General features: G+C 36.5%; 1 protein-coding gene across 8 annotated transcripts in view; it reads right to left on the reverse strand.

Annotated features, from left to right (window-relative positions):
* USP25 (ubiquitin specific peptidase 25) overlaps positions 1-21,576 on the reverse strand; it is a 167,790-nt gene that overhangs the window by 74,214 nt on the left and 72,000 nt on the right. For all 8 annotated transcript variants that reach the window (XM_049858421.1, XM_049858420.1, XM_049858419.1 and 5 more), the window contains 2 exons: positions 11,412-11,574; positions 4,514-4,600 (listed from right to left, as the gene is read on the reverse strand). In XM_049858421.1, coding sequence (XP_049714378.1) covers positions 4,514-4,600; positions 11,412-11,574 — 250 coding nt within the window. The remainder of the gene's footprint in view (positions 1-4,513; positions 4,601-11,411; positions 11,575-21,576) is intronic.

Consider the following 21,576-nt stretch of genomic DNA (forward strand, 5'->3'; position numbering starts at 1 on the left):
CCCTCTCCTGTGCTACCTATGGTACAGTTACTGAAAACAGTTGTTTTATCCATTTTTTTTGGGGGGGGGGCGGTTAAGATGGGAGAGTAAATCCAGTCTCTGTTACTTTATCATGGCCAGAGGCAAAAATCTCAGCATGCTTCTTTTATTTATAAAATTCAAAATATCTTCAGGTATTTGTTCCAGGAATATAGTACAGTATTCAGCTAAACACATTCCCTTCTCATTTGCTTCTCACTTCTAAGTAGTAGCAAGTCGGGAAAATATTGTTTGTTTGGAAATAGTCACCCTAAATCAAGACTTTACAAATAATATACCCTTATAATTAAAAAGACTTTAGCTATTTATGTGGCTATTTCCTCTGAATATTATTAGCTTATGCATGTTTAACGGAGCCTGGTGCCATAATGCTTAAGAGCTTGGCTGCTAACCAAAAAGTCAGCAGTTCAAATCCACAAACTACTCCTAGGAAACCTATGGGGAGTTCTGCTCTGTCCTATAGGGGTGCTACGAGTTGGAATCGACTCGGGTTTGGTTTTGGTTTTTGGTATGCATCTTTGTTTCCTTAAATTAATAGCTTTTTGTTATCATTTTGTGCTTTTTAAGCCAAAAGAGAATATGTGGAAGTGGGAAAGGAAGATGGTTACAGTGGGAATCTATCTTTAAATTTCTGGTAATTTCATAATTCTCCTAGATACTGTCATGTCCAACAGTTCAAATAAATATGGATTGATAATATTGGCCCCATTTTACCTAAAGTGTAAGCTGATTTCAAAGATTCCATCTCTTTTTTTCACTCGACATGTTTATAATACCTGTGGAAACTTAACTGCTAATAAAAAAAAATCTTGCTTATCATAGCACACAAATAACATCTCTGTGATCTGATCAAATTGATCCAAGTGTTTTCAAGCTCAATGTAGTTGTAAACATTATATGAGTTAGACTTAAATTCATTATCAAATGATAAGTGAGAAAAGTCATATAACACCTTTTATAAAACTGTCCCTTCTATCACCTCAAGTAAACACAGCACCAATCAGTGGCTGATCAAAAAACCAAGCCAAATTCACTGCTGTCGAGTTGATTCCGACTCACAGAGTCTCTGTAAGACAGAGCGGAACTGTCCCACAGAGTTTTCAAGGCTGTAAGTCTTTAGGGGAAGCAGACTGCCACATCTTCTCCTTCAGAACTGCTGGTGGGTTTGAAGTGTTGACCTTTTGGTTTCTAGCCAAGAGCTTGAACCACTCTGCCACCAGTGGTTTGTAGCCGAGAGCTTTAACCACTATGCTACCAGTGCTCCAGTGGCTGATAATTATCTATAAAACCCACATTTGTTTCAAAGGTGTTAAGTTATAGTGTATACTGCTGTCAACATGTCAAATTAAAGAAAAATTTCATTTGAGGAACAATCATGTAAAATTGCACACTATTCTCCTAAGTGTCTTTTTTGGAATATAAGTGAGAGAGTTCTTTAATTCTTAAGCTAAAGAGACATTTAGAAATGCTAGCTCTTCTACTGTAACAAATTTCTTTATAAAGGTGCCAAAGATTGGATTTACATCTCCCTAGTATTCAGTTGAACATTTTCTTGAATCTAAAACAAGCCCTAGTATACAAAGCATGGGTTACTGCCATTGTTTCTGCTGTTGCTGTTTGTTTTCGCAAGTTTTCCTTAATAATTTATTTTATTTTGTTGTTGAAAATACACACATCAGAACATCCAAATGTTTTTTAAATAAGGTTACAAAACAAATCTTTTTCAGCACTTTGAAGAATAAAAGAAATTAAAGCTCTGAAAAACACTGAACTCCAGGAACATAAAACATCAAGTCACATATAAATACATAATTGGATATAATGATTCTAAATAACTTAAGTTAAATTATAGATACACTTCAACTGAGACATTAGAAGAGAGAAGAATTGTTGATACTAACAAACTGCAGTAAGGGAAGGTGAAAGTCAAAGAAGTTGAATGTAAAAACTGTAATGATTTTTGCATAATTTCTCTGGAGGTGTAAGGAGTTGTCAGGGGATCTTGGTTCCCTTTTGAAAACGATTTCTATATATCAGCCTTACACTTTACTGACCAAAGATTTGCTGAAAAGTAGGTTATTAATCAAGTTATATTCCCATTTGTTTGCATTATACATGTTTCAGATGTTTGCAGAGTAAGAGTTTTTAAAAATCATACACCAGAAGAAAAACAGCTTACTAATTTATCACTAAGACTGACAATGTGTCACTCTAAGTTCAACACTTTATTGAAACTTCAAGCTTTAATGCCATTATCTTTGTGACTTGGCTACTTTACTGCCGTAGGTTCTTTGCGGCAAGATTACAAAAGCCCTGCATTCAAGTATTTCATCTCCATAACTAATTTTTTTCCAGTAAGTATGAATTTCTGTGTGGAAATTGGGTCTATTTTTTAAAAAGCTAATAGATATAGAAATATAACTAACAATACCTCACACCTAGTACTGTGTGCCAGGCACTGCTAAGCATTTTACATGTTTTATCCCATTTAATCCTCCCTGCAACTCTATAAAATATTACTATCATATCTGTACTTCACAGATGACAAAACTGAGGCACAGAGAGACCAAGTAATTTTCTCTAGGTCCACAGCCTGAACCCAGCCAATGTGGTCCTACAGTGTTCTCAGTCACATTATATTGTGACTATATAAGAATGCTAACTTACAAAATAGAAGTTATGTACTTGCAGGGTGGAGGGGAGGAGTGTGCTATCTCATTAGGGGGAGAGAGCAGCTAGGAGTACATAGCAAGGTATAAGTTCTGTATGAAAGACTGACTTGATTTGTAAACTTTCACTTAAAGCACAATAAATACAAAAAAAAAAAAGTTATGTATTTACACTATAGGTAGTCCCTGACTTGAGACATATTTAAGACAAACTGCACTTATAACCATCCTTTTTTAAATATATCTTATCATTAATAACATATACTACAATGTGGCAGTGCATAATTTGATGACATCATCATTTTCAGATGTTCACACACAGATGTTCAATGTTATGATTTACTGTTCACAACACTGCCGTATAACAGGCTATGGCCTGGTCTATGACAAAGACTGTGACGGTTTCTGCTGTAGGGAGTCAAAATGGATGGAAAGGTGAGCAATGCATAACTCTAAAGACATACGGCAGCTGAGCTGTGCACACGCCCAACAGCAGTTAGGACTGCAATCTCACTGTTACAACACTGATGCCAATTTCATTGTGATATTCTTCATTACAATGTATCCAGAACATTGCATCTTCCTGGGAAGAAGTTACAGGAAGATACGTACAGGGAATTTAGAAAAAACTGCTGAGTTATGTTATCACGCTCCAAGCATTTGACCAGGATAATATGACAGAAAAGATTGGTGGAGAAATCACCCATATGGCAAGAATGCTGAATTTAGAACTTGATATCGCTAATGTGGAAGAGCTCATAGGTCACAAATATGGGGAACTGACAGATAAGCATTTAATGGATTTTGAAGAGGAAAGAAATGCTAAGAAGGAAGACATAATAAGGAAAAGGAAGGAGAAAAGTTGTTAAAATATCTTACAGAGAGAAGAATTAGCTAGAGTTTTTAATAAACTAAATTAGGGGTTTCAGTTGCTTGAAAACATGAACTCAAATGCTGATTGTTTTATTAAAGTTGAGAGGCATTTTCAGGAAGCAGTGTTGTATTACTGCAAAATATGTGAAGAAAAAAAGAAAAAGACCACAGAGACAACTCTCACTAATTTTCTGACTAAAAATGCTATCCTCATTCCCAGATACACTCCACATGATACAGAACCTTCCACAGTGGAGTTATTACCACAACTGACAAAATGTCAACATCGTCTAACTTTTCTTCTCCATCGCAGTAAATTTCTATGATTTGTGCAATTTTTTATACATGTATGTATTGAAATATATCTGTAAGTATATACATTGTGTTTCAAACCCCCAACAAAGATTAGATTTATAAAGATACCGATAACAAAAGGTAATAATAATGAAAACTTAAAAAAAAAGTATTTGACTTACATCAGAACCGACTTAGGACAAAGTCATAGCAATGGAAACCTGTTGTAAGTCGGGGACTATCTGTGCAAAAATAGCCAATGCAAAAGTTATTTGAAGGGCTCATCTGAGAATCAATTTTTAAAAATTCCATTTCTACACAATTTTTCAGAAGACAATTCAGGAAAGACCTTGAATTATAACCTAAAAACTTGATGAAATTTGACAGGCAAAAATGAAAATAAAATGACACAAAAAATGGAGTATTATTCTGATGTGCAGAGGAAGAAAAAATCATAGTTATAATATATTGATAAAGGATAGAAAATTAATGCAGTAGTTGAGATTAATGAGATGGCATTCAAATTTGGACATTAAGTTTCAGGTTTGATGAGCCAAATGTCCCTAAAAAAACAATCACAGATAAGAAAATTTAATGGGTATATATATCTCTGCTTAAAAATCTTTTATTAATCTTACCTTTTGGTTTCGAGGTAAATCTTGGGCATTTGATGGAGGTTTATAATTCAGGACTAATCTTCTAAATTCCAAAAGATTGAATAATGACTGAAAAAGAATAACAATAATTTAAGAAAATCTAAAGGAAAATCCTACTGACAGAACTGTAAAAATATGACGAGTCTCAGACACTTATTTTTGGCCACTGTATTACTTTCACACAAAATTTTTACAGCTGTAAGGAGGCCCATGTTCTTTCCCTGAGAAAAAGTCTCATTTCTTACATTTTGATACACTACTTTTGAGCATTAAAAACCCACTGCCTTTAGCAATACTTATTTTACTCCAAGACACAAAATCATACATGAACAACTTTTAAAAAGTACTATTATTAAAGCCTCTCATATTTTATATTGCTGTGCAATTAATAAGCAATGTCCTCAAAATAAAAACGTAAACAAGCACAAGGTCTAGGAATTTGTAGATATGTTTACCCCAAGTTATCTGTTAGTATCATTAATTCTACAAACCTACGAAACCTAGCAATCCGAACCCTAGGTATATACCTAGAAGAGGTGAAGGCATGAACGCAAATAGAAACTTGTACATCAATGTTCACTGCAGTACTTATCACAATAGCCAAAAGGCAGAAACTACCAAAATGTTAAAAAGAGAAATGAAGTCCTGATGCATGCCACAACATGAATGAACCTTGAAACAACCACGCTGAGCAAAATAGGTCAGTAACAAAACGGTAAATATTTTATTATACCAAGTATACGAAATACAGAAACCAAAGATTATTTGTGGCTACTAGGAGAGGGAGGAAAGGGTAAAGAGCTTTTGTTTAAGAGGCACTGGGGTTATGTTAATAATGGTGGAATGATTTGGAAAAGGATAGCAGGAATGGTTGTACAACCTGAAGAATGTAATCAGTGTCACCTAAGTGTACGTGCAGAAATTGTTGAGATGATATATGTTTTGTTATGTACATTTTTATCACAATAAATCTCAAAAAATATATAGCACCAATAAATTTATGAGCCAGATGCTAGATGACAGTGTCACAAAGATAGTACATATAATGCCTATGCTAAAGGAGACACACACTCTAGAAAGGGCACAGACATAGTTATAACAATAGCAATGTGGCTCCAGGATACAGTAATACTGATCCTGCAGAGTATAACAGGAGCAGAGGAAAGATGGCTCAAGGGAAGGCTTTCTGGAGCAACCTGCTTTAATTCCAGCTTGTAACCTGTATGGCATCATGAAGAGCACTTGTTAAATAATGAAATGTCATACAACAGAAAATATCAGGCAGCATCACACAGTAAATGCACCACACAGTACTGCTTGTAAAATTTTCACTGTAGATATTTTACGTACATGTGTATTTGTATACGTAAAGTGCCTTGCAACATGAAATGCATGCCTTTCTGTGATTCACCGTTTACAAAGTTTAAAAATCACTGTAAAGGGTCAATAATGTGTTAACTTTTTGAAAAGATGAGTTAGCCACCTTGATAGAAGATAAATCACAAATCAATAGGAAAACAAGGTTTTGTTTAGTTGGGTGTTGGGAAAACAGGTCCAATCTATTAAAAAAAAATACAGCTGGATATATACATGGATTAAAGGCCTAATGTGAAAGGTAAAACCATAAACGTAATTGTAGAAATTATAGAAACATATTTTGGTTTTCTTGTGGATCTGGAAGAACTTAACTAAGAAATATGAACACAAGAGATAATTACCTTATTTATTTAGCAAATATTTATGGCATACCCACTAAATGCCAGACACAAGAAATACAGACGGCACAGAATACATCAAAAGTCTCTGCCATCAAGAGGAATACAACCTTGAGACAGCACATTAAAACAATGAGAAGAAAATATAAACCAGAAAGAATGAATGTGCAGATGGCCGAGATCAAGGAGCCCTGTGATGCAGTGGTTGAATGCTCAGCTGCTAATTGAAAGGTTGGCAGTTTGAAGTACCAGCCACTCCATGGGAGAAAAATGTGGCAGTCTGCTTTTGTAAAGATTAAAGCCTTGGAAACCCTATGGGGCCATTCTACTCTGTCCTATAAGGTTGCTATGAGTAGGAAACGGCTTGATGGCAGTGAGTGGTGGGGGTGGTAGACCAAAATCTGAACCTTGGGGGTCAGCAGTATTTAAAAGCCAGAGGAAAAGGAGCTATGGCAAAGACAAAGCAGAAATAGTAAGAAGCTGTTCAGCAGAGTAACTCGTAGAACTTTAAAAAATTCAGATGCCAAAGCCTCTCAACAAAGATAAAGTACCACAGCAGATTCTGAAGTACATCAAAGAATCACTGGCAAAGTTTCAAGAAGGGCGGAATTAGCAATAGTGTTAAACGTTGCCATATTCCAATGAGGTAAGGACATGAAGACATCCTTGGGATTTGGCAACTGGGGAGTCACCTTTTGGGCAGAATGGTAGAAGAACGATAGCTGCAATGAGTATTGGGGAAAAAATGGGCTTTAGAGCTAGGGAAAAAAGTAATTTAAACAGGAAAGAAAATATTGGCAAAGGAGGAGAATCCCAGTGGATTTTTACCCTCTGAACTCCCACTGAAGAGATTCCTTCTCCCTGAACATTTGTTGAGTACGGGACTACTGGTGACACATTATTTCTGCTTCTGCTTGACCGAAAATAGTTTTTTCTTCATTTTTGAAGGATATTTTTTTTTTAGATATAGAATTCTAAATGGGTAGCTATTTTTTACCAGCACTTTAAAGATACCATTTCTATTGAGAAGTCAGTTGTCAGTCTTATTTTTACTCCTTTATAAAGGTAGTACGGAGACCTAGCGTTGCAGTGGTTAAGAGCTCAGTTGCTACCCAAAAAGTCAGCAGTTCGAATCTACCAGCTGCTCCTTGGAAACCCTATGAGGCAGTTCTACTCTGTCTTACGGGGTTGCTATGAGTCGGAATCGACTTGATGGCAATGGGTATAAAGGTAATATGTCTTTTTTTCCTTCTGGCTGCTTTAAGGCTTTTCTCTATGTCTACAGTTCGTCACTGTTTTATTACGATGTGCCTTGGCGCAGTGTTCTTTACGTCGATCCAACTTAATTCCTAGTGCTTTCTGAATCTGTGGCTTGATCTCTTCCATCAGGTTTAAAATATTTTCAATAATCATCCTTTAAATATTGCTTTTGCCCTGTTCTCTTTTAACTCTCTCTCTGGAATTACAAATATACTATATTAGTACTTTTCCCCGTGTTCAAAATATTTCATAAACTCTTATCTGTATTTCATGGTTTCAGTCTGAAAATGTTCTTCAGACCAATCTTCCAATTAACAAATTCTTTGGTTTTGTCTAATATGCTGCTAAACCTACCCACTAGCTTCTTAATTTCAGTTATTATACTTTTCAATTTTAAAACTCATTTTTTCTTCTTTTTAAAGTTTCTCCCAAACTTCTCAGTCTTGCTTTTGATTGCTTTAGCATACTCATTTTTACCTATGACCAATAATTCCCCGTAGGTATATTTCTATTGCCCATTTTTCTTTCTTAATTTTCAGAAACATCCAATCTTCTGAAATGGTTGATTATGACTGATCTGAGTGCTAGACATTGTATGTAAAAAACTAAGGAGATAATTCAAAGTTCTAGATACTATCTTCTACCAGAGATAATTTACATTTTTTCTGACAGGCAGCTAGACTGGCGCTATTTTGCAATCCTAAATCATCTTAAAAAAACCCGCTGTCGTCGAGTCATTTCTGATGTATAGCGACCGTACAGGACAGGGCAGAACTGCCCCATACGGTTTCCAAAGGGTGCCTGATGGATTCAAACTGCTGACCTTTTGATTGGCAGCCGTAGCTCTTAACCACTACACCACCAGGGTTTCCTAGATCATCTTAATATAATTTATTCTGAGATGGTTTGAAGACGGAATTTAGAAACTTTGAAACCTGCTCTAACTACTCCCAATTCTTACTTAATCCTAGGCTCTAGTCCTCTGGAATTCTAACTGAAAGTCTGAGATATTTACTCGGACACCAAGTCTGTGAAGAACTTCGCTTAGCTTCTCAGTGAGTCAGTAGACACTTCTGGAACTGTCTCAAGGAGTAAAATCTGTAGCCAGACTTACTCTCTGGACATCCCTGTTCTCCCAGAGCTTAGCCTCAAAGTTCTTCACTGTTTTGGCAATCCTCAATGGCTTCAACAAGTTATTTTTGTTTTGCTTTGTTTGGGGTGTAGCAAAATACGACCAGGAAGGTGGCCTAAAACAACCTAGCCTGCTATTACCCAAAGTGGAACTCCATATAACAAGTCAAAGAAATTAAAAATCCCAAACCCTTTACATCCTAAGTCACAGTCATAGTATTGGTTGACACACTCCTTTAAAAGGGGTAGGGAAGGTAATTGTCACTGTTGCCTAAATTATGTTTGTTACTGATGCACAATGAGGAAAAAAAGTATCCATTCATTCAATCCACAACTAACGTGAATTTTGGAAAACACCTGTTAAAATGAAGTTTTCGACTCTTGCTAAAAACAGAGAGCTATCGGGATATGAGAGTTCAAATAACTTTTGGAAGAAAGAAAGTGTACTCTTACAGAATTAAGAAAGTAGACAGAAATATAACTGTGAATCTACAATAGATGATACTTGAGGAGAAGCATGATAAATTCTCCTTAAACGAAAAAACCAAACCCATCGCCATAGAGTTGATTCTGACTCATAGCAACCCTACAGGGCAGAGTAGAACTGCCCCATAGAGTTTCCAAGGAGCATCTGGTGGATTCAAACTGTTGACCTTTTGTGTAACAGCCTAGCACTTAACCGCTACGCCATCAGGGTTTCCAAATTGTCCTTGGTGGATTAAAAAAAAAAAAAAGGAAGGATATCAATCACGTAAGTGATAACCTCAAGGTGAGGCAGGGCCTAAAAACAGATGGCATGCTTGAAAGCTGAAATTCTGTGTACAGAGCAATTAAAGCCCTATGTCCTTCCCCAGGCTCAGAATAGTCAGACAACTACTCTACCCTCTGTGAAATATGGGAAATATAATCTTTGGAGATAGCTCAATTTAAGAGGCTCAGACTCAGAAAATATCATTAGGCATAGTCTGTGTTGAGGGAGGAGGGGAATGAGATTCAGGACAACAAATGCGAAGGTTAAATAAAAACCTGCAAAATGACTCCCACCCCGAGATCCCAACTCTCCTTCTCTAGACCTACTTTTGTAAAGTCAGCAACCATGCTTAAACTACAAAGAATCAGAATCCTGTCTAGATTTAAAGCAGAAAAATGTTCTGTGGCAGATTATCTCCAAGTGGGGAAAAAAAAAAAAAAGGAACTGATAATGTTTGAGGATATAGAAAATATTATTGATAAGACTATAATAAAGATGTTAGAGTATCTGGAAATTTTCAAGGATCCATATGTAAAAAATGGGGTGGGGGGGAAGGCAGCAGTTGACTCCAAGAAAATGAAAGATTACAGGGGGTAGTCCTAGTGAATCACTGGATCACTGGCTTACTAGGGATTGATATTTACAAAGCCACAGAAAATATAAACACTGACTACTGACTTTTTGGCTTGTTATATATAACTATGTTGGGAAATGAAGGGAAAAGGTAATTCTGGCTGGGTGAAAAAGGAGAGCTAAATTCTCAGCTATCTCAACAGAAAAGCCTGGAGTTTAGAAACGGGAGCACAGCCGATGGGAGAATCAGCTAGAACTGGTCGTGGCTGCCTTTAAGAAGCAAGACTATGAGGTAGAGGTTTGTGGCATAGCACTGCTCTTTTTCGCTTTAAGCCTTGTAGTGCCATGGGGTTTTTGGGTTTGACTATGCACTTCTGTTTCTTGATGAAAATTTAAAAATTAAAGAGATAAGAGCAAGTAGTATGGCTAAACACAATAAATAATATCCTATTTTTTTTAAACATGCAACCTTTTTTCAATATCCTCACTTAATAGTTTAGGTATTTTATACGTCACTGAGGAGTCCCTAGGTTGCACAAATGGTTATGCACTGGACTACTAAACGAAAGGCTGGCAGTTCAAACCCACCCACAGGCATCTTGGAAGACAGGCCTAGCTGTCTGCTTCTGAAAGGTCACTGCCTTGAAAACTCTATGGAGCAGTTCTACTCTGCACGCTTGGGGTTGCCATCAGTCAGAACCAACTTGACAGCAACTAACAAAAATAACACATATCATTTGGGTGACAGAAGCATCTTAAGTCTTCTATTATAGCACAAACCATACACATCCCTTTTCAGTTAATTTATTCATTCATTACTTAACTGAGCTCCTTCAATGTACTAGACAGTGTACTATATGCTGGTTATAGAACAGTAACAGAAGATGTGCTCTCTGCCTTCAGGATGCTTGTATTTTAGGCAACCTGGAATCACATCGTTTATGAGTAAGGTCACTATATAATTTTATTATCCAATCCACAACCCTTCTGAGCGTGAAAGAGGGCTTTAAGACATTAGCTGCCAACTGATCAACAATGGGAGTAAACCAGGACTGCACCGGCAAACCAGGAGGTAAGGCCACCTCACTTTTGAGCACTGACCTACAAACAGCCAATTCTGATTTCTTATCTTGTTTACAATGCTTCACTAAATTTACGGAAAAGTTCATTCAAAAAATGTCTTCTTTCCACCCTGACAACAATCCCTAACAGCAGAGCAGAAATGAATCCAGGTAAAAGAAGCACAGGTAGTGCTCTACTGTTAAAACTCCATGCTGGGGATTGACGAGGGTTGAGGCTTGCAATTCCCAACCTAGTTCATTAGACAGACGGGCATATTAAACACTGGTCTATGTTTATGTTTAAAGTAGACAACGTAAAAGAAACACAACCTTGACCCACTTCCCCTGCTACCATGCCCACCAAATAAGATTCAAATAAAGAACCTTACCTGAATAACAGCACTAAACCAGCAAGTATTGCCAACATTCTTTAGCCCGACAGGAGCTTTGTCCTGCCTTTTTCTATCATAAGGGTTTCGAGAATCCCTCCAAACTTCTGTAGGAGTCTTCTTCAAACATGCTTTATTTTCTGCTATGCTGGCTTCAAGAACTCTTAAGCAATAGAGAGAAAATGTTGAAAAAAGTAGTTTTAATTTAAGGCTACACCCTAAGCAATAATAAACCATAAGCCCTAACAATTTTGATTACTCAAGTTCTGGATCATCTATTTGGAGAAGTAATAGTTAACATGAACTTTATTCCAGTTACCAGTTTTCTGTAAGAACATAGCAATTGAAAATGCCAACAGACCAAAAGAAATTCAGCCTTTTTCCTAAGAAAAAGCACATATCAAACACAAAAAATATTATAGAGTTGAATAAATTTTCACCAAATTAGAGGTTTAGTATCAGGAATATAGCAAGTAGGTAAGTTTTCTAAGAAATCATTGTATTAAAGCACATGCTTACCACTTATCATAACTATTTTTTAATGTAACAATTACTTCGAATCATCAATATTAAAAATTGAAGAAATCATATACTTTTTATTGCTGTAAGCATCAATTTCCTCTTCTATAAAACCAAAAAAAAAAAAAAAAACACTCACTGCTGCAGAGTCAATTTCGACAGATAGTGACCCTACAGGACACAGGAGAACTGCCCCATGCGGTTTTCCAGGCTGTAATCTTTATAGGAGCAGACTGCCATGTCTTTCTCCTGTGGAGCCACTGGTAGCTTCTAACTGCCGATCTCTCGGCTGGCAGCTGAGTGCTCTAACCACTGTGTTACCAGGGCTCCTACCTCCTCTATAAAAAGAGGTTAAATATGGGAAATTCTAGGGGTCCTTTTTTTTTTTCAGTCCTAGAGATACATGATAGCTAAAGAAAGGACAAGAATGCTTTTGTATGCACTTCTTCACCTAAAAGTTTGCTTAGGAATAAAAGTAGTGAAAATACCTAACTATCAGAATAAGAAAAGATTATTAACCTCTCTAAGATAAACTATTCTAAAGGATACCCTCAATATATCTAAACATGGCAAAGTAATGTTACTTTGTTTGATAATAAAGCTTTTCTTGCTTCTAAGCATACAAAAATAAACCTAAAATCACTAAATGACCCATAATTTCACGTATGAATTTACCTTATTTAACCTCTTTGGTTTACCCAAGAAGTTTGCCTTCTCAAGAGATGCTGCTACTTACTATACTAAATAAGCATAAGTAATATGCAGATTGCCTTAACCCACTTTGTATTAATTAGAAAACTCAGAGGTAGAATAAATCATAGTGACATTATTATCAGCAAAAATAAGTTTTTCTAACTTTTCAGCTTCTGGAGAAAATTTCATTCATGCTACACCATCTTTATCCTAAAGAGTTTTCCTTATCAGGTTAATGTCAAAATAATATAGCTATATTTCATAATTATGGAAAAAATTAATTATTCTCTTATCTCTAACAATAATATCTACAACATTACATACAGTGTAGTTGTGTTATAAAACAGCATTATTTAAAATAACCTTTGTGATACAGGAGGAAAGTCTGCGGGGGGCAGTGGCAATAAAGCCATACACTAAAAAAAAAAGTGGGTCACCACATGAGATGCTAAAATGTAGAGATCCAGGTAAACTGATGTACTTAAAAATAAACTGTTTACATTTCTATCACTTCTAAGGGTTTTCTTTGCCCAAAATCAACTGTCCTAGGCAACCGACATCCCAGGCTTTTTCTCTTAAACTATTTACCATAACAAAGAATCAGAATTTCTTGGAAGATAGACAAACAAGGGCAGAAAAAAATCAGGATTTCCACTTTTACCAGAAAGCAAGTTTTCAAGAACACAAGAGGGATTGATAAAAGGTCAAAGAGTCGACTTAAGAGAACTCCCACTGGCCTATTTGGGCGGTACAGCACAGTATAAGAACAAAACGACAATAATGATAACGTAATAATAATAATACCCATTTCCTAAATGATATTTCTATTTTATAAAACCTAAAAACCGAACTCACTGTCATTGAATTGATTCTAAGTCACAGCAACTCTACAGGACAGAGCAGAACTGTCTCAGGGTTTCTAAGGAGCAGCTGCTAGATTCAAACTTCCGACCTTTTGGTTAGCAGCCAAGCTCTAAACCACTGCACCACCAGGGCTTCTCTATTTTATAGATACGATATTCACTATAACAAAAGTATGGGAGCAGGTTCATTGTAAAATTCCTTAACCACACCATATGGTAGAATTACGGTGCTAAAAGAAGACAGACAAAAAAGGAATACTGTGACTTTGTGACCTCCTTGATTTAGAGATTACAGCACATTCAGATACAGTAAAACCTGTGAAAACCCAAACCTGTGTAAGGTGGTAACCTGTCAGAGAAGGAAAACTCAAATATTTTCCACTAAAACAAGTGACAGAAAAGTGGTAAGACTGCATGGAAACCTTGTGAGACCCAGAAGAACAAGGCAGTCCTGTGGAGTTCTGGCTCTCACAGGTCTCACTGTATTACAGGGGCCCTTCAATATGCCTAAGGAGCCCTGGAGGCACAGTGGTTAAGAGCTCAGCTGTTCACAATTAAAAAAAAAAAAAGAGCTCAGCTGCTAAGTAAAAGGCTGACAGCTCGAACCCACCAGCCACTCCATGGGAGAAAGACATGGCAGTCTGCTATCGCAAAGATTTACAGCCTTGGGAACAATATGGAGCAGTTCAACCCCGTCCTATAGTGTCCCTAGAGGCAGAATCTCGATAGCAATGAGTACAATGTGCCTCATTAGGTGTCTTCCTACCACCTCCTCTTGGCTCCAAAAGAACTTTAAAAGCACATTTATTACACTGCACCGAAAATATTTATTAATCAAGCAGTCTCTCCCATCAGTATTTAGAGAGCAGAAACACCAATTATTATCATTTTTTCTTTTTTATCCCTAGAGTCTTTCAATATGAGTCGGAATCAACTCGACGGCACTGGGTTTCTGGGTAGAGTCTACATGACAAATAGTAGCAGTTAAACAAGTGTATGAAGTGAATGGATGATCAGATATTAGATTCCATCACCTCTTAGTTTTTTTTTTTTTTTAAACAAAAGCTCGGCCTCTAGCCAAAATACTACTCTACTCCCAAGCCCTTGTCCCTTCCTAAAGTTCAGTACTGATACTATGAATATAAGCTTTTTATAAAGTCAGGTCCTACGTAAGGGTTCATTCTCTGGCCTCGCCAATATAAAGTCAGGCTCTGAAGTATAAAATACACAACAGCTAAGTTCCAGATACTAAGGCTGCCAACAGAGAGAGATAATAAATTCTACAAATCTTAGGGAGCTCATAAATAGCCAACAGCAAAATGTAGCATGCTGAGGGAGGCAACTCCATGAGCCACAAATCAAAAACCAACCCCTGCCACATATCACCTGCTCTCTTATTCTCCCTAACACCGGTCATGACCTTGGCACTCAGCAATACAAAAGATGACAAAATGCTTTGGTGTCTAATCTTTCCACACACTATACAGAATGCTTAAAGCGCTTAATTATGGTGAATTTTCACTTTGCCATTAAAATTTCACTGTATAGATTCCTGGGTTTTTTTGTCTGTTTTATGTGTGTTGTTTACAGCTGTAATGTTGAAAACTACCCACTTAAACTCACCAAGTCCCTTTTTGGGAAGCGTCATACTCACTGAAAAACATGACTATCATTTAAGCTGTACAGATCAACCAATTAAAAGAAGAAAGGAAAAAAGGAAGAAAGGAAGGAGAAAAGAAAATCATTTGTTTTGGAGCATATGGTTAAAATGTACGAGACACAAATAACTATTACATTTTTAAATGATAATATAATCCAAAAGGTATATAATACAGGCCATAAATGTCAAAATGTTACAAAATAAGGCAGCATGTTTATCTTCCTAAAACATACGTGTGAAATACTTCTATCCACTTAATTTGAACACAGAATAAAATGTTTATGATTTTGAAATGTATGGGCAGTTCTACTCTGTCCTATAGGGTTGCTATGAGTCAGAATTGACTCGACAGCACTGGGTTTTTTAAAATACATTTTTACTTTTTTACCCCCATAGGCTGAATACTGAAGATGTGTGATAAATCGATGATTCTTTCACTGAATTTCTATAAGCACCTAATATATACTTAAAGGCTCTCTTCACATATAAACATACTGTCAGTTATATTCTGAGGTTTTTATGAACTAAAAAAAAAAAAATGAGATCTGTTTATGAATGTTTCATTACATATATTCACTTTACTATTTTGTAGAAAAGAAAAATTTCATAAATCAGATTGGGGACCATGATTAAGTCATCAGTAAAAATCTATCAAGACTTAAAAAAATTTAAGTTCAGAATGATTGTATTTACTCTGAATACAAACCTTATACACTAAAGTACAGTGAGTATAAACCCACACTATTTCTCACTATCCAAGCTCATGAAATTAAAACTAAGCAATCAAATACATTTGCATGAGGAGAGAAAGGTCTGTGTGGGTGTGCACATAATGACACACATACAATTTAAATTTTCAGGGAAAGGACTATCCACACTGAAGGTGAAATCTGTATGTTGAACATTAATTCAAGAGTTATGTAGTCCAAACTCCCATAGTCCTCAACACTGAATTGACTGGCAACTGGAACACAGAACTATGGCAAGAGATCCGTTCATGTAGTTAAATTTGGAACACTGACTTTCTAGCAGTGTCCTCTGCTACTCAGTTACGACATTTGTTGTTGTTAGGTGCCATCAAGTCGTTTCAGACTCATAAGAATCCTATGTACAATGAAACACTTCCCCATCCTGCGCCATCCTCACAATTGTTGCTGTTTGAGCCCACTGTTGCAGCCAACGTGTCAATCCATCTTGTTGACAGTCTTCCTCTTTTTCGCTGACCCTCTACTTCACCAAGCATGATGTCCTTCTCCAGGGACTGGTGCCTCCTAGTAACATGCCCAAAGTACAGGAGACCAAGTCTCACCAACGTCGCTTCTAAGAAAGAATTCTGACTGTAATTCTTGGAAGACGGATTTGTTCGTTCTTCTGGTAATCCATGCTTATATACAATATTCTTCACAAACAACATAACTGAAATGCATCAATTCTTCGATCTTACTTTTTCATTGACTAGCTTTTGCATGCATATGAGACAAATGAAAATACCATGGCGTGAGTCAGGGTTACCTTAGTTCTCAAAGTGACATCTTTACTTTTGAACACTTTAAAGAAGTCTTTTGCTGCAGGTTTGCCCAATTCAATGTGTCACTTGATTTCTTGAGTGCTGTTGCCATGGATGTTGATTGTGGATCCAAGTAAAATGAAATCCTTGACAATTTCAGTCCTTTCTCTGCTTATCATGATGTTGCTTGTTGGTCCCATTGTGAGAATTTTTGTTTTCTTTATGGTGAGGTGTAATCCATACTGAAAACCGTAGTCTTTGATCTTTATCAGTAGCTGCTTCAAGTTCTTCTACCTTTCAGCAAGCAAGGCTGTATCATCTGCATAAGCAGGTTGTTAATGGATCTTGCTCCAATCCTGATGCTGAGTTCTTCATATAGTACAGCTTCTTGGATTATTTGCTCAGCATTCAGACTGAATAACTATGGTGAAAGGATACAACCCTCATGCACAGGTTTCCTAATTTTAAACCATGCAGTATCCCCTTGTTTTGCTGGAACAACTAACTCTTGGTCTATATACAGGTTCCACATGAGCACAATTAAGTATTCTGGAATTTCAATTCTTCACAAAGTTATTCATAATTTGTTATGATCCTCATAGTCAAATGCCTTTGCATAGTCAATAAAACACAGCCAAGATCCTTCTGATATCAGCAATGATATCTCTCTTTCCATATCCTGTTCTAAATTCGGCTCGAATTTCTGGCAGTTCCCTGTTGGTGTACCGCTGCAATGGTTTTTGAATTATCTTCGGCATAATTGCATGTGATGTTAATGATACTGTTTGATACTTCTGCATTCTGTTGGATCATTTTTCTTCGGAATAGGCCTATGTATGGATCTTTTCCAGTCAGCTGGCCAGGTAGCTGTCTTCCAAGTTTCTTGGCATAGACGAGTGAGCACTTCCAACATTCCATCTGTTTGTCGAAATATCTCAATTGGTATTCTGTCAATACCCGGGGCCTTATTTTTTACCAATGCCTTCAGTACAGCTTGGACTTCTTCCTTCAAGTACCATTGGTGTTTATTGATATGCTACCTACTGAAATGGTTAAACGTAGACCAATTCTTTTTGTTACAGTGACTCTATGCATTCCTTCCTTTTTTTTTTTTTTTTTGATGCTTCCTACATCATTTGATTTTTTGCCCACAGAATCCTTCAATATTACACTTCAAGGCTTGAACTTTTCCTTCAGTTCTTTAAGTTCAAGAAATGCCAAGTCTGTTCCATTTTGTTTTTCTAACTCCAGGTCTTTGCACATTTCATTATAATACTTAACTTTGTCTTCTCAGGCCACCCTTTGAAATTGTCTGTTCAGTTCTCTTCATCACTTCCTTCCATTCCTTTTAGCTACTCTGTGTTCAAGAGCAAGTTTCATAGTCTCCTCTGACATCCATTTTGGTCTTTTCTTTCTTTCCTGTCTCTTTAATGACCTCTGGGTTTCTTCATGTATGGTGTCCTTGATGTCATTCCACAACTCATCTGGTCTTCAGTCATTAGTGTTCAATGTGTCAAATCCATTCTTGAGATGGTCTCTAAATTCAGGTGAGATATGTTCAAGGTACACTTTGGCTCTTGTGGACTTGTTCTTATTTTCTTCAGCTTCAACTTGAACTTCCATTTGAGCAATTAACTGTAGTCGGCCCCTGGCCTTGTTCTGACTGATGATACTGAGCTACTCCCTATTTTCTTTCCACAGATGTAGACGATTTAATTCCTGTGTATTCCATTTGGTGAGGTCCGCATGTATAGCTGCCATTTATGCTGCTAAAAAAAGGTATTTTCAGTGAGTGGGTTGTTGGTCATGCAAAATTCTATCACACAATCACTGTCGTCATTTCTATCATCAAGGCCATATTTTCCAACTACTGATCCTTCTTTATTTTCAACTTTCACATTTCAATCATCAGTAATCACCAATGCATCTTGACTGCATATTTGACCAATTTCAGAATGCAGAAGTTGACAAAAATCTTCCATCACTCATCTGTCAGTTTCTTGTACTATGGTGGCTTACGTGTTGCTGTGATGCTGGACGCTATGCCACTGGTATTTCAAATACCTGAAGGGTCACCCATGGTGGACAGGTTTCAGCAGAGCTTTCGGACTTAGACAGGTTAGGAAGAAGGACCTGGAGATCTACATCTGAAAAATTGGCCTATGAAAACTTTTTGGAGAGCAGCAGACCATTGTCTGACATAGTGCCGGCAGGGGAGCCCCTCAGGTAGGAAGGCACTCAAAATATGACGGGGGAAGACTTGCTTTCTCAAAGGAGAGTCTACCTTAATGACGTGGATTGAGTAAAGTTTTCAGGACCTTCATTTGCTGATATGGCCCAATTCTAAATGAGAAGAAACAGCTGGAAACATGCATTAATAATCAGAACGTGGAATGTATGAAGCATGAGTCAAGGAAAACTGAAAACTGTCAAAAATGAAATGAAATGCTTAAAGATTGATATCCTAGGGATTAGTAACTGAAATGGATTGGTACTGGCCTTTTTGAACTGGACAATCATACAGTCTACTATGCCAGGAATGACAAATTGAAGAGGAATGGTGTCGCATTCACTGTCAAGAAGAACATTTCAAGACCTATCCTGAAATGAAACACTGTCAGCGATATGACAGTATCCACAAGCCTACAAGGAAGACCAGTTAATATGACTACTATTCAAAATCACACACCAAATACTAATGTCAAAGATGAAAAAACTGAAGTTACCACATTAGCATTATGAAAAAGGAGGTCCCAAACCAGGTCAAACAAAAGAAGGCTGCTCTCTATAGTATATGTGAAAACAAACCTCTCCAAAGAGCAGGGTGAGATTTTAATGTTTAATAACTTTTTAACATCTCACCTCTCTATTCTCTTAGGGTGACCAATAAATGTTACTGTTGTTGGGTGCCATCAAGTAGATTCCTACTTATAGTGACCCTATGTGACTGATAACCAGAACTCTTCATTTCTAACAGAGTGGAACTTATGAATCTTTATCTTAAGATTGATGCTTTTTCTGTCTTTAAGTAACACTTTTCTATCCTGAGGTATAAAAATAAAAAATACAAAAATATTCTCCCATATTATCTTTTAAACATTTTATATTTTGGGTTTTCGTGTGTGTAATTAGCTTTATCAAATGGTGTAAGGAAGAAGCACAATTTTATTTTTTTCCACATAAATATCAAATTTTCCAAACACAGTTTAATTAAATAGATCTTCCATTCTCCACTGAGCAGTGGTACCATCTCTAACACAGATCATTTTCATAATGACTATAACTCTGCAATTAGTCTTGATTTCTGATATGGCAAATTCTCTCCCTTTTTTCTCTGTATTATCAAATAAATTTAGAATCTCATGGTTAGTTTCCTAAAAGAAAAAATATACGAATATTTTGTTTGGGACTGCAGTGAGCCAATAAGTTCATTTAAGGAGAACTGACCAGTTTTTTGGTGTTCAGTCTTCCAATTTGTGAAATAGCACTTATTTCCAATTATTTACATACTCTTTAATGTGTCTCTTGAGCAATTCTTATAAGACTTATTCTTTGTCTCTAATAGTTTTAGATGTTATAAATGTTATCTTTTTAAAAATCTACTTTCTCAGTCTCTTATATAATTTTGTATAGTGATTATCCATCAACACAGCTAAATGCAGTAAAATTTCCCCCTAAAGCATTTTATTAGACATAATTTATAGATAATATACAAATTTTGAATGTATAATTTGGTGACTTTTTTACATAATGTATTGTTATGGATTGAACTATGTCCCCCAAAAAATGTTATAAATTCTAACCTCTATGGCCAGTGGTTACAATCTCATTTGGGAATTTTTTTTTGTTATGTTAATGAGACAGGATTAGTGTAGGGTGTATCTTGAGTCAATCTCTTTCCACATATAAAAGAAATTAAATGTAAGCTAGCAAGCAGAGACGGGGGAGAGAAATGCCAAGCCACATGACGACTGCCCAGGAGCAGAAGGTCAAAGAGACAAGGGCCTTCCTCCTGAGGTGACAGAGAGAGAAAGTCTTCCCCTAGAACCAGCACCCGAATTTAAACTTCTAGCCTCCTAAACTGTGAAAAAATAAATTTCTGTTTGTTAAAGCCATCCCCTTGTACTATTTGTTATAGCACTACTAGGTTACTAAGACATCTATATGCTTATAGGTCCCCCACCAGACCAAGATAGAGAAAATCTCCATTACCCCAAACATACCCTCATTGTCCTCCATCCAACAGTGTCCTCTCCATCCCCCAGATAAACACTATTTTGACTGCTATACCCATAAATTAGTTGTACCTATTCTTGAACATCATATAAATGAAATCACAAACCAGTTACTCTTTATTTCACTCAACATGTTGGTGTGGGAATTCATCCACATTTTTGCAAATAGCAGGAATATTTTCCTTTATATTGCTTAGTATTGCACTGCATGAATATACCATCATTGTTCATCCATTTTGCTATTATGGACATTTGGTTGTTCCAGTTTTTAGTTATTATCAACAAAGCACATTTTTGCATGAGTCTTTCTGTAGACACATGTACTCTTTTCTCTTGGGTCTGTACCTGGAGTAGAAATACAGAGTGCTAGTATATAGCATATATGGAAATTCATTAGGAGCTCCCAGATTTTCCAAGTACTTATACCCTTGTACTTTCCCACCAGTAGGGTCTGACATTTCCAGTTGCTCCATATACTCACCAATACTCAGCATCGTCAGTGTTTTTCATTTTAGCCAGTGTCATGGGTACGTAGTGAAGTCTATTTTCTAATGAGATGACTAGAATTAGGATGCTGATCACGCTTGTACCATGCAGATCGCCACCAATGCTATAAGCCATCATTAACCCCAACAGAGCAATACATAACGAAATCATATAAAGGGTAAAAATTAAGGAACTCTATGTT

This window comes from Elephas maximus, chromosome 18 (assembly GCF_024166365.1).
Source record: "Elephas maximus indicus isolate mEleMax1 chromosome 18, mEleMax1 primary haplotype, whole genome shotgun sequence".
Lineage (NCBI taxonomy): Eukaryota > Metazoa > Chordata > Mammalia > Proboscidea > Elephantidae > Elephas > Elephas maximus.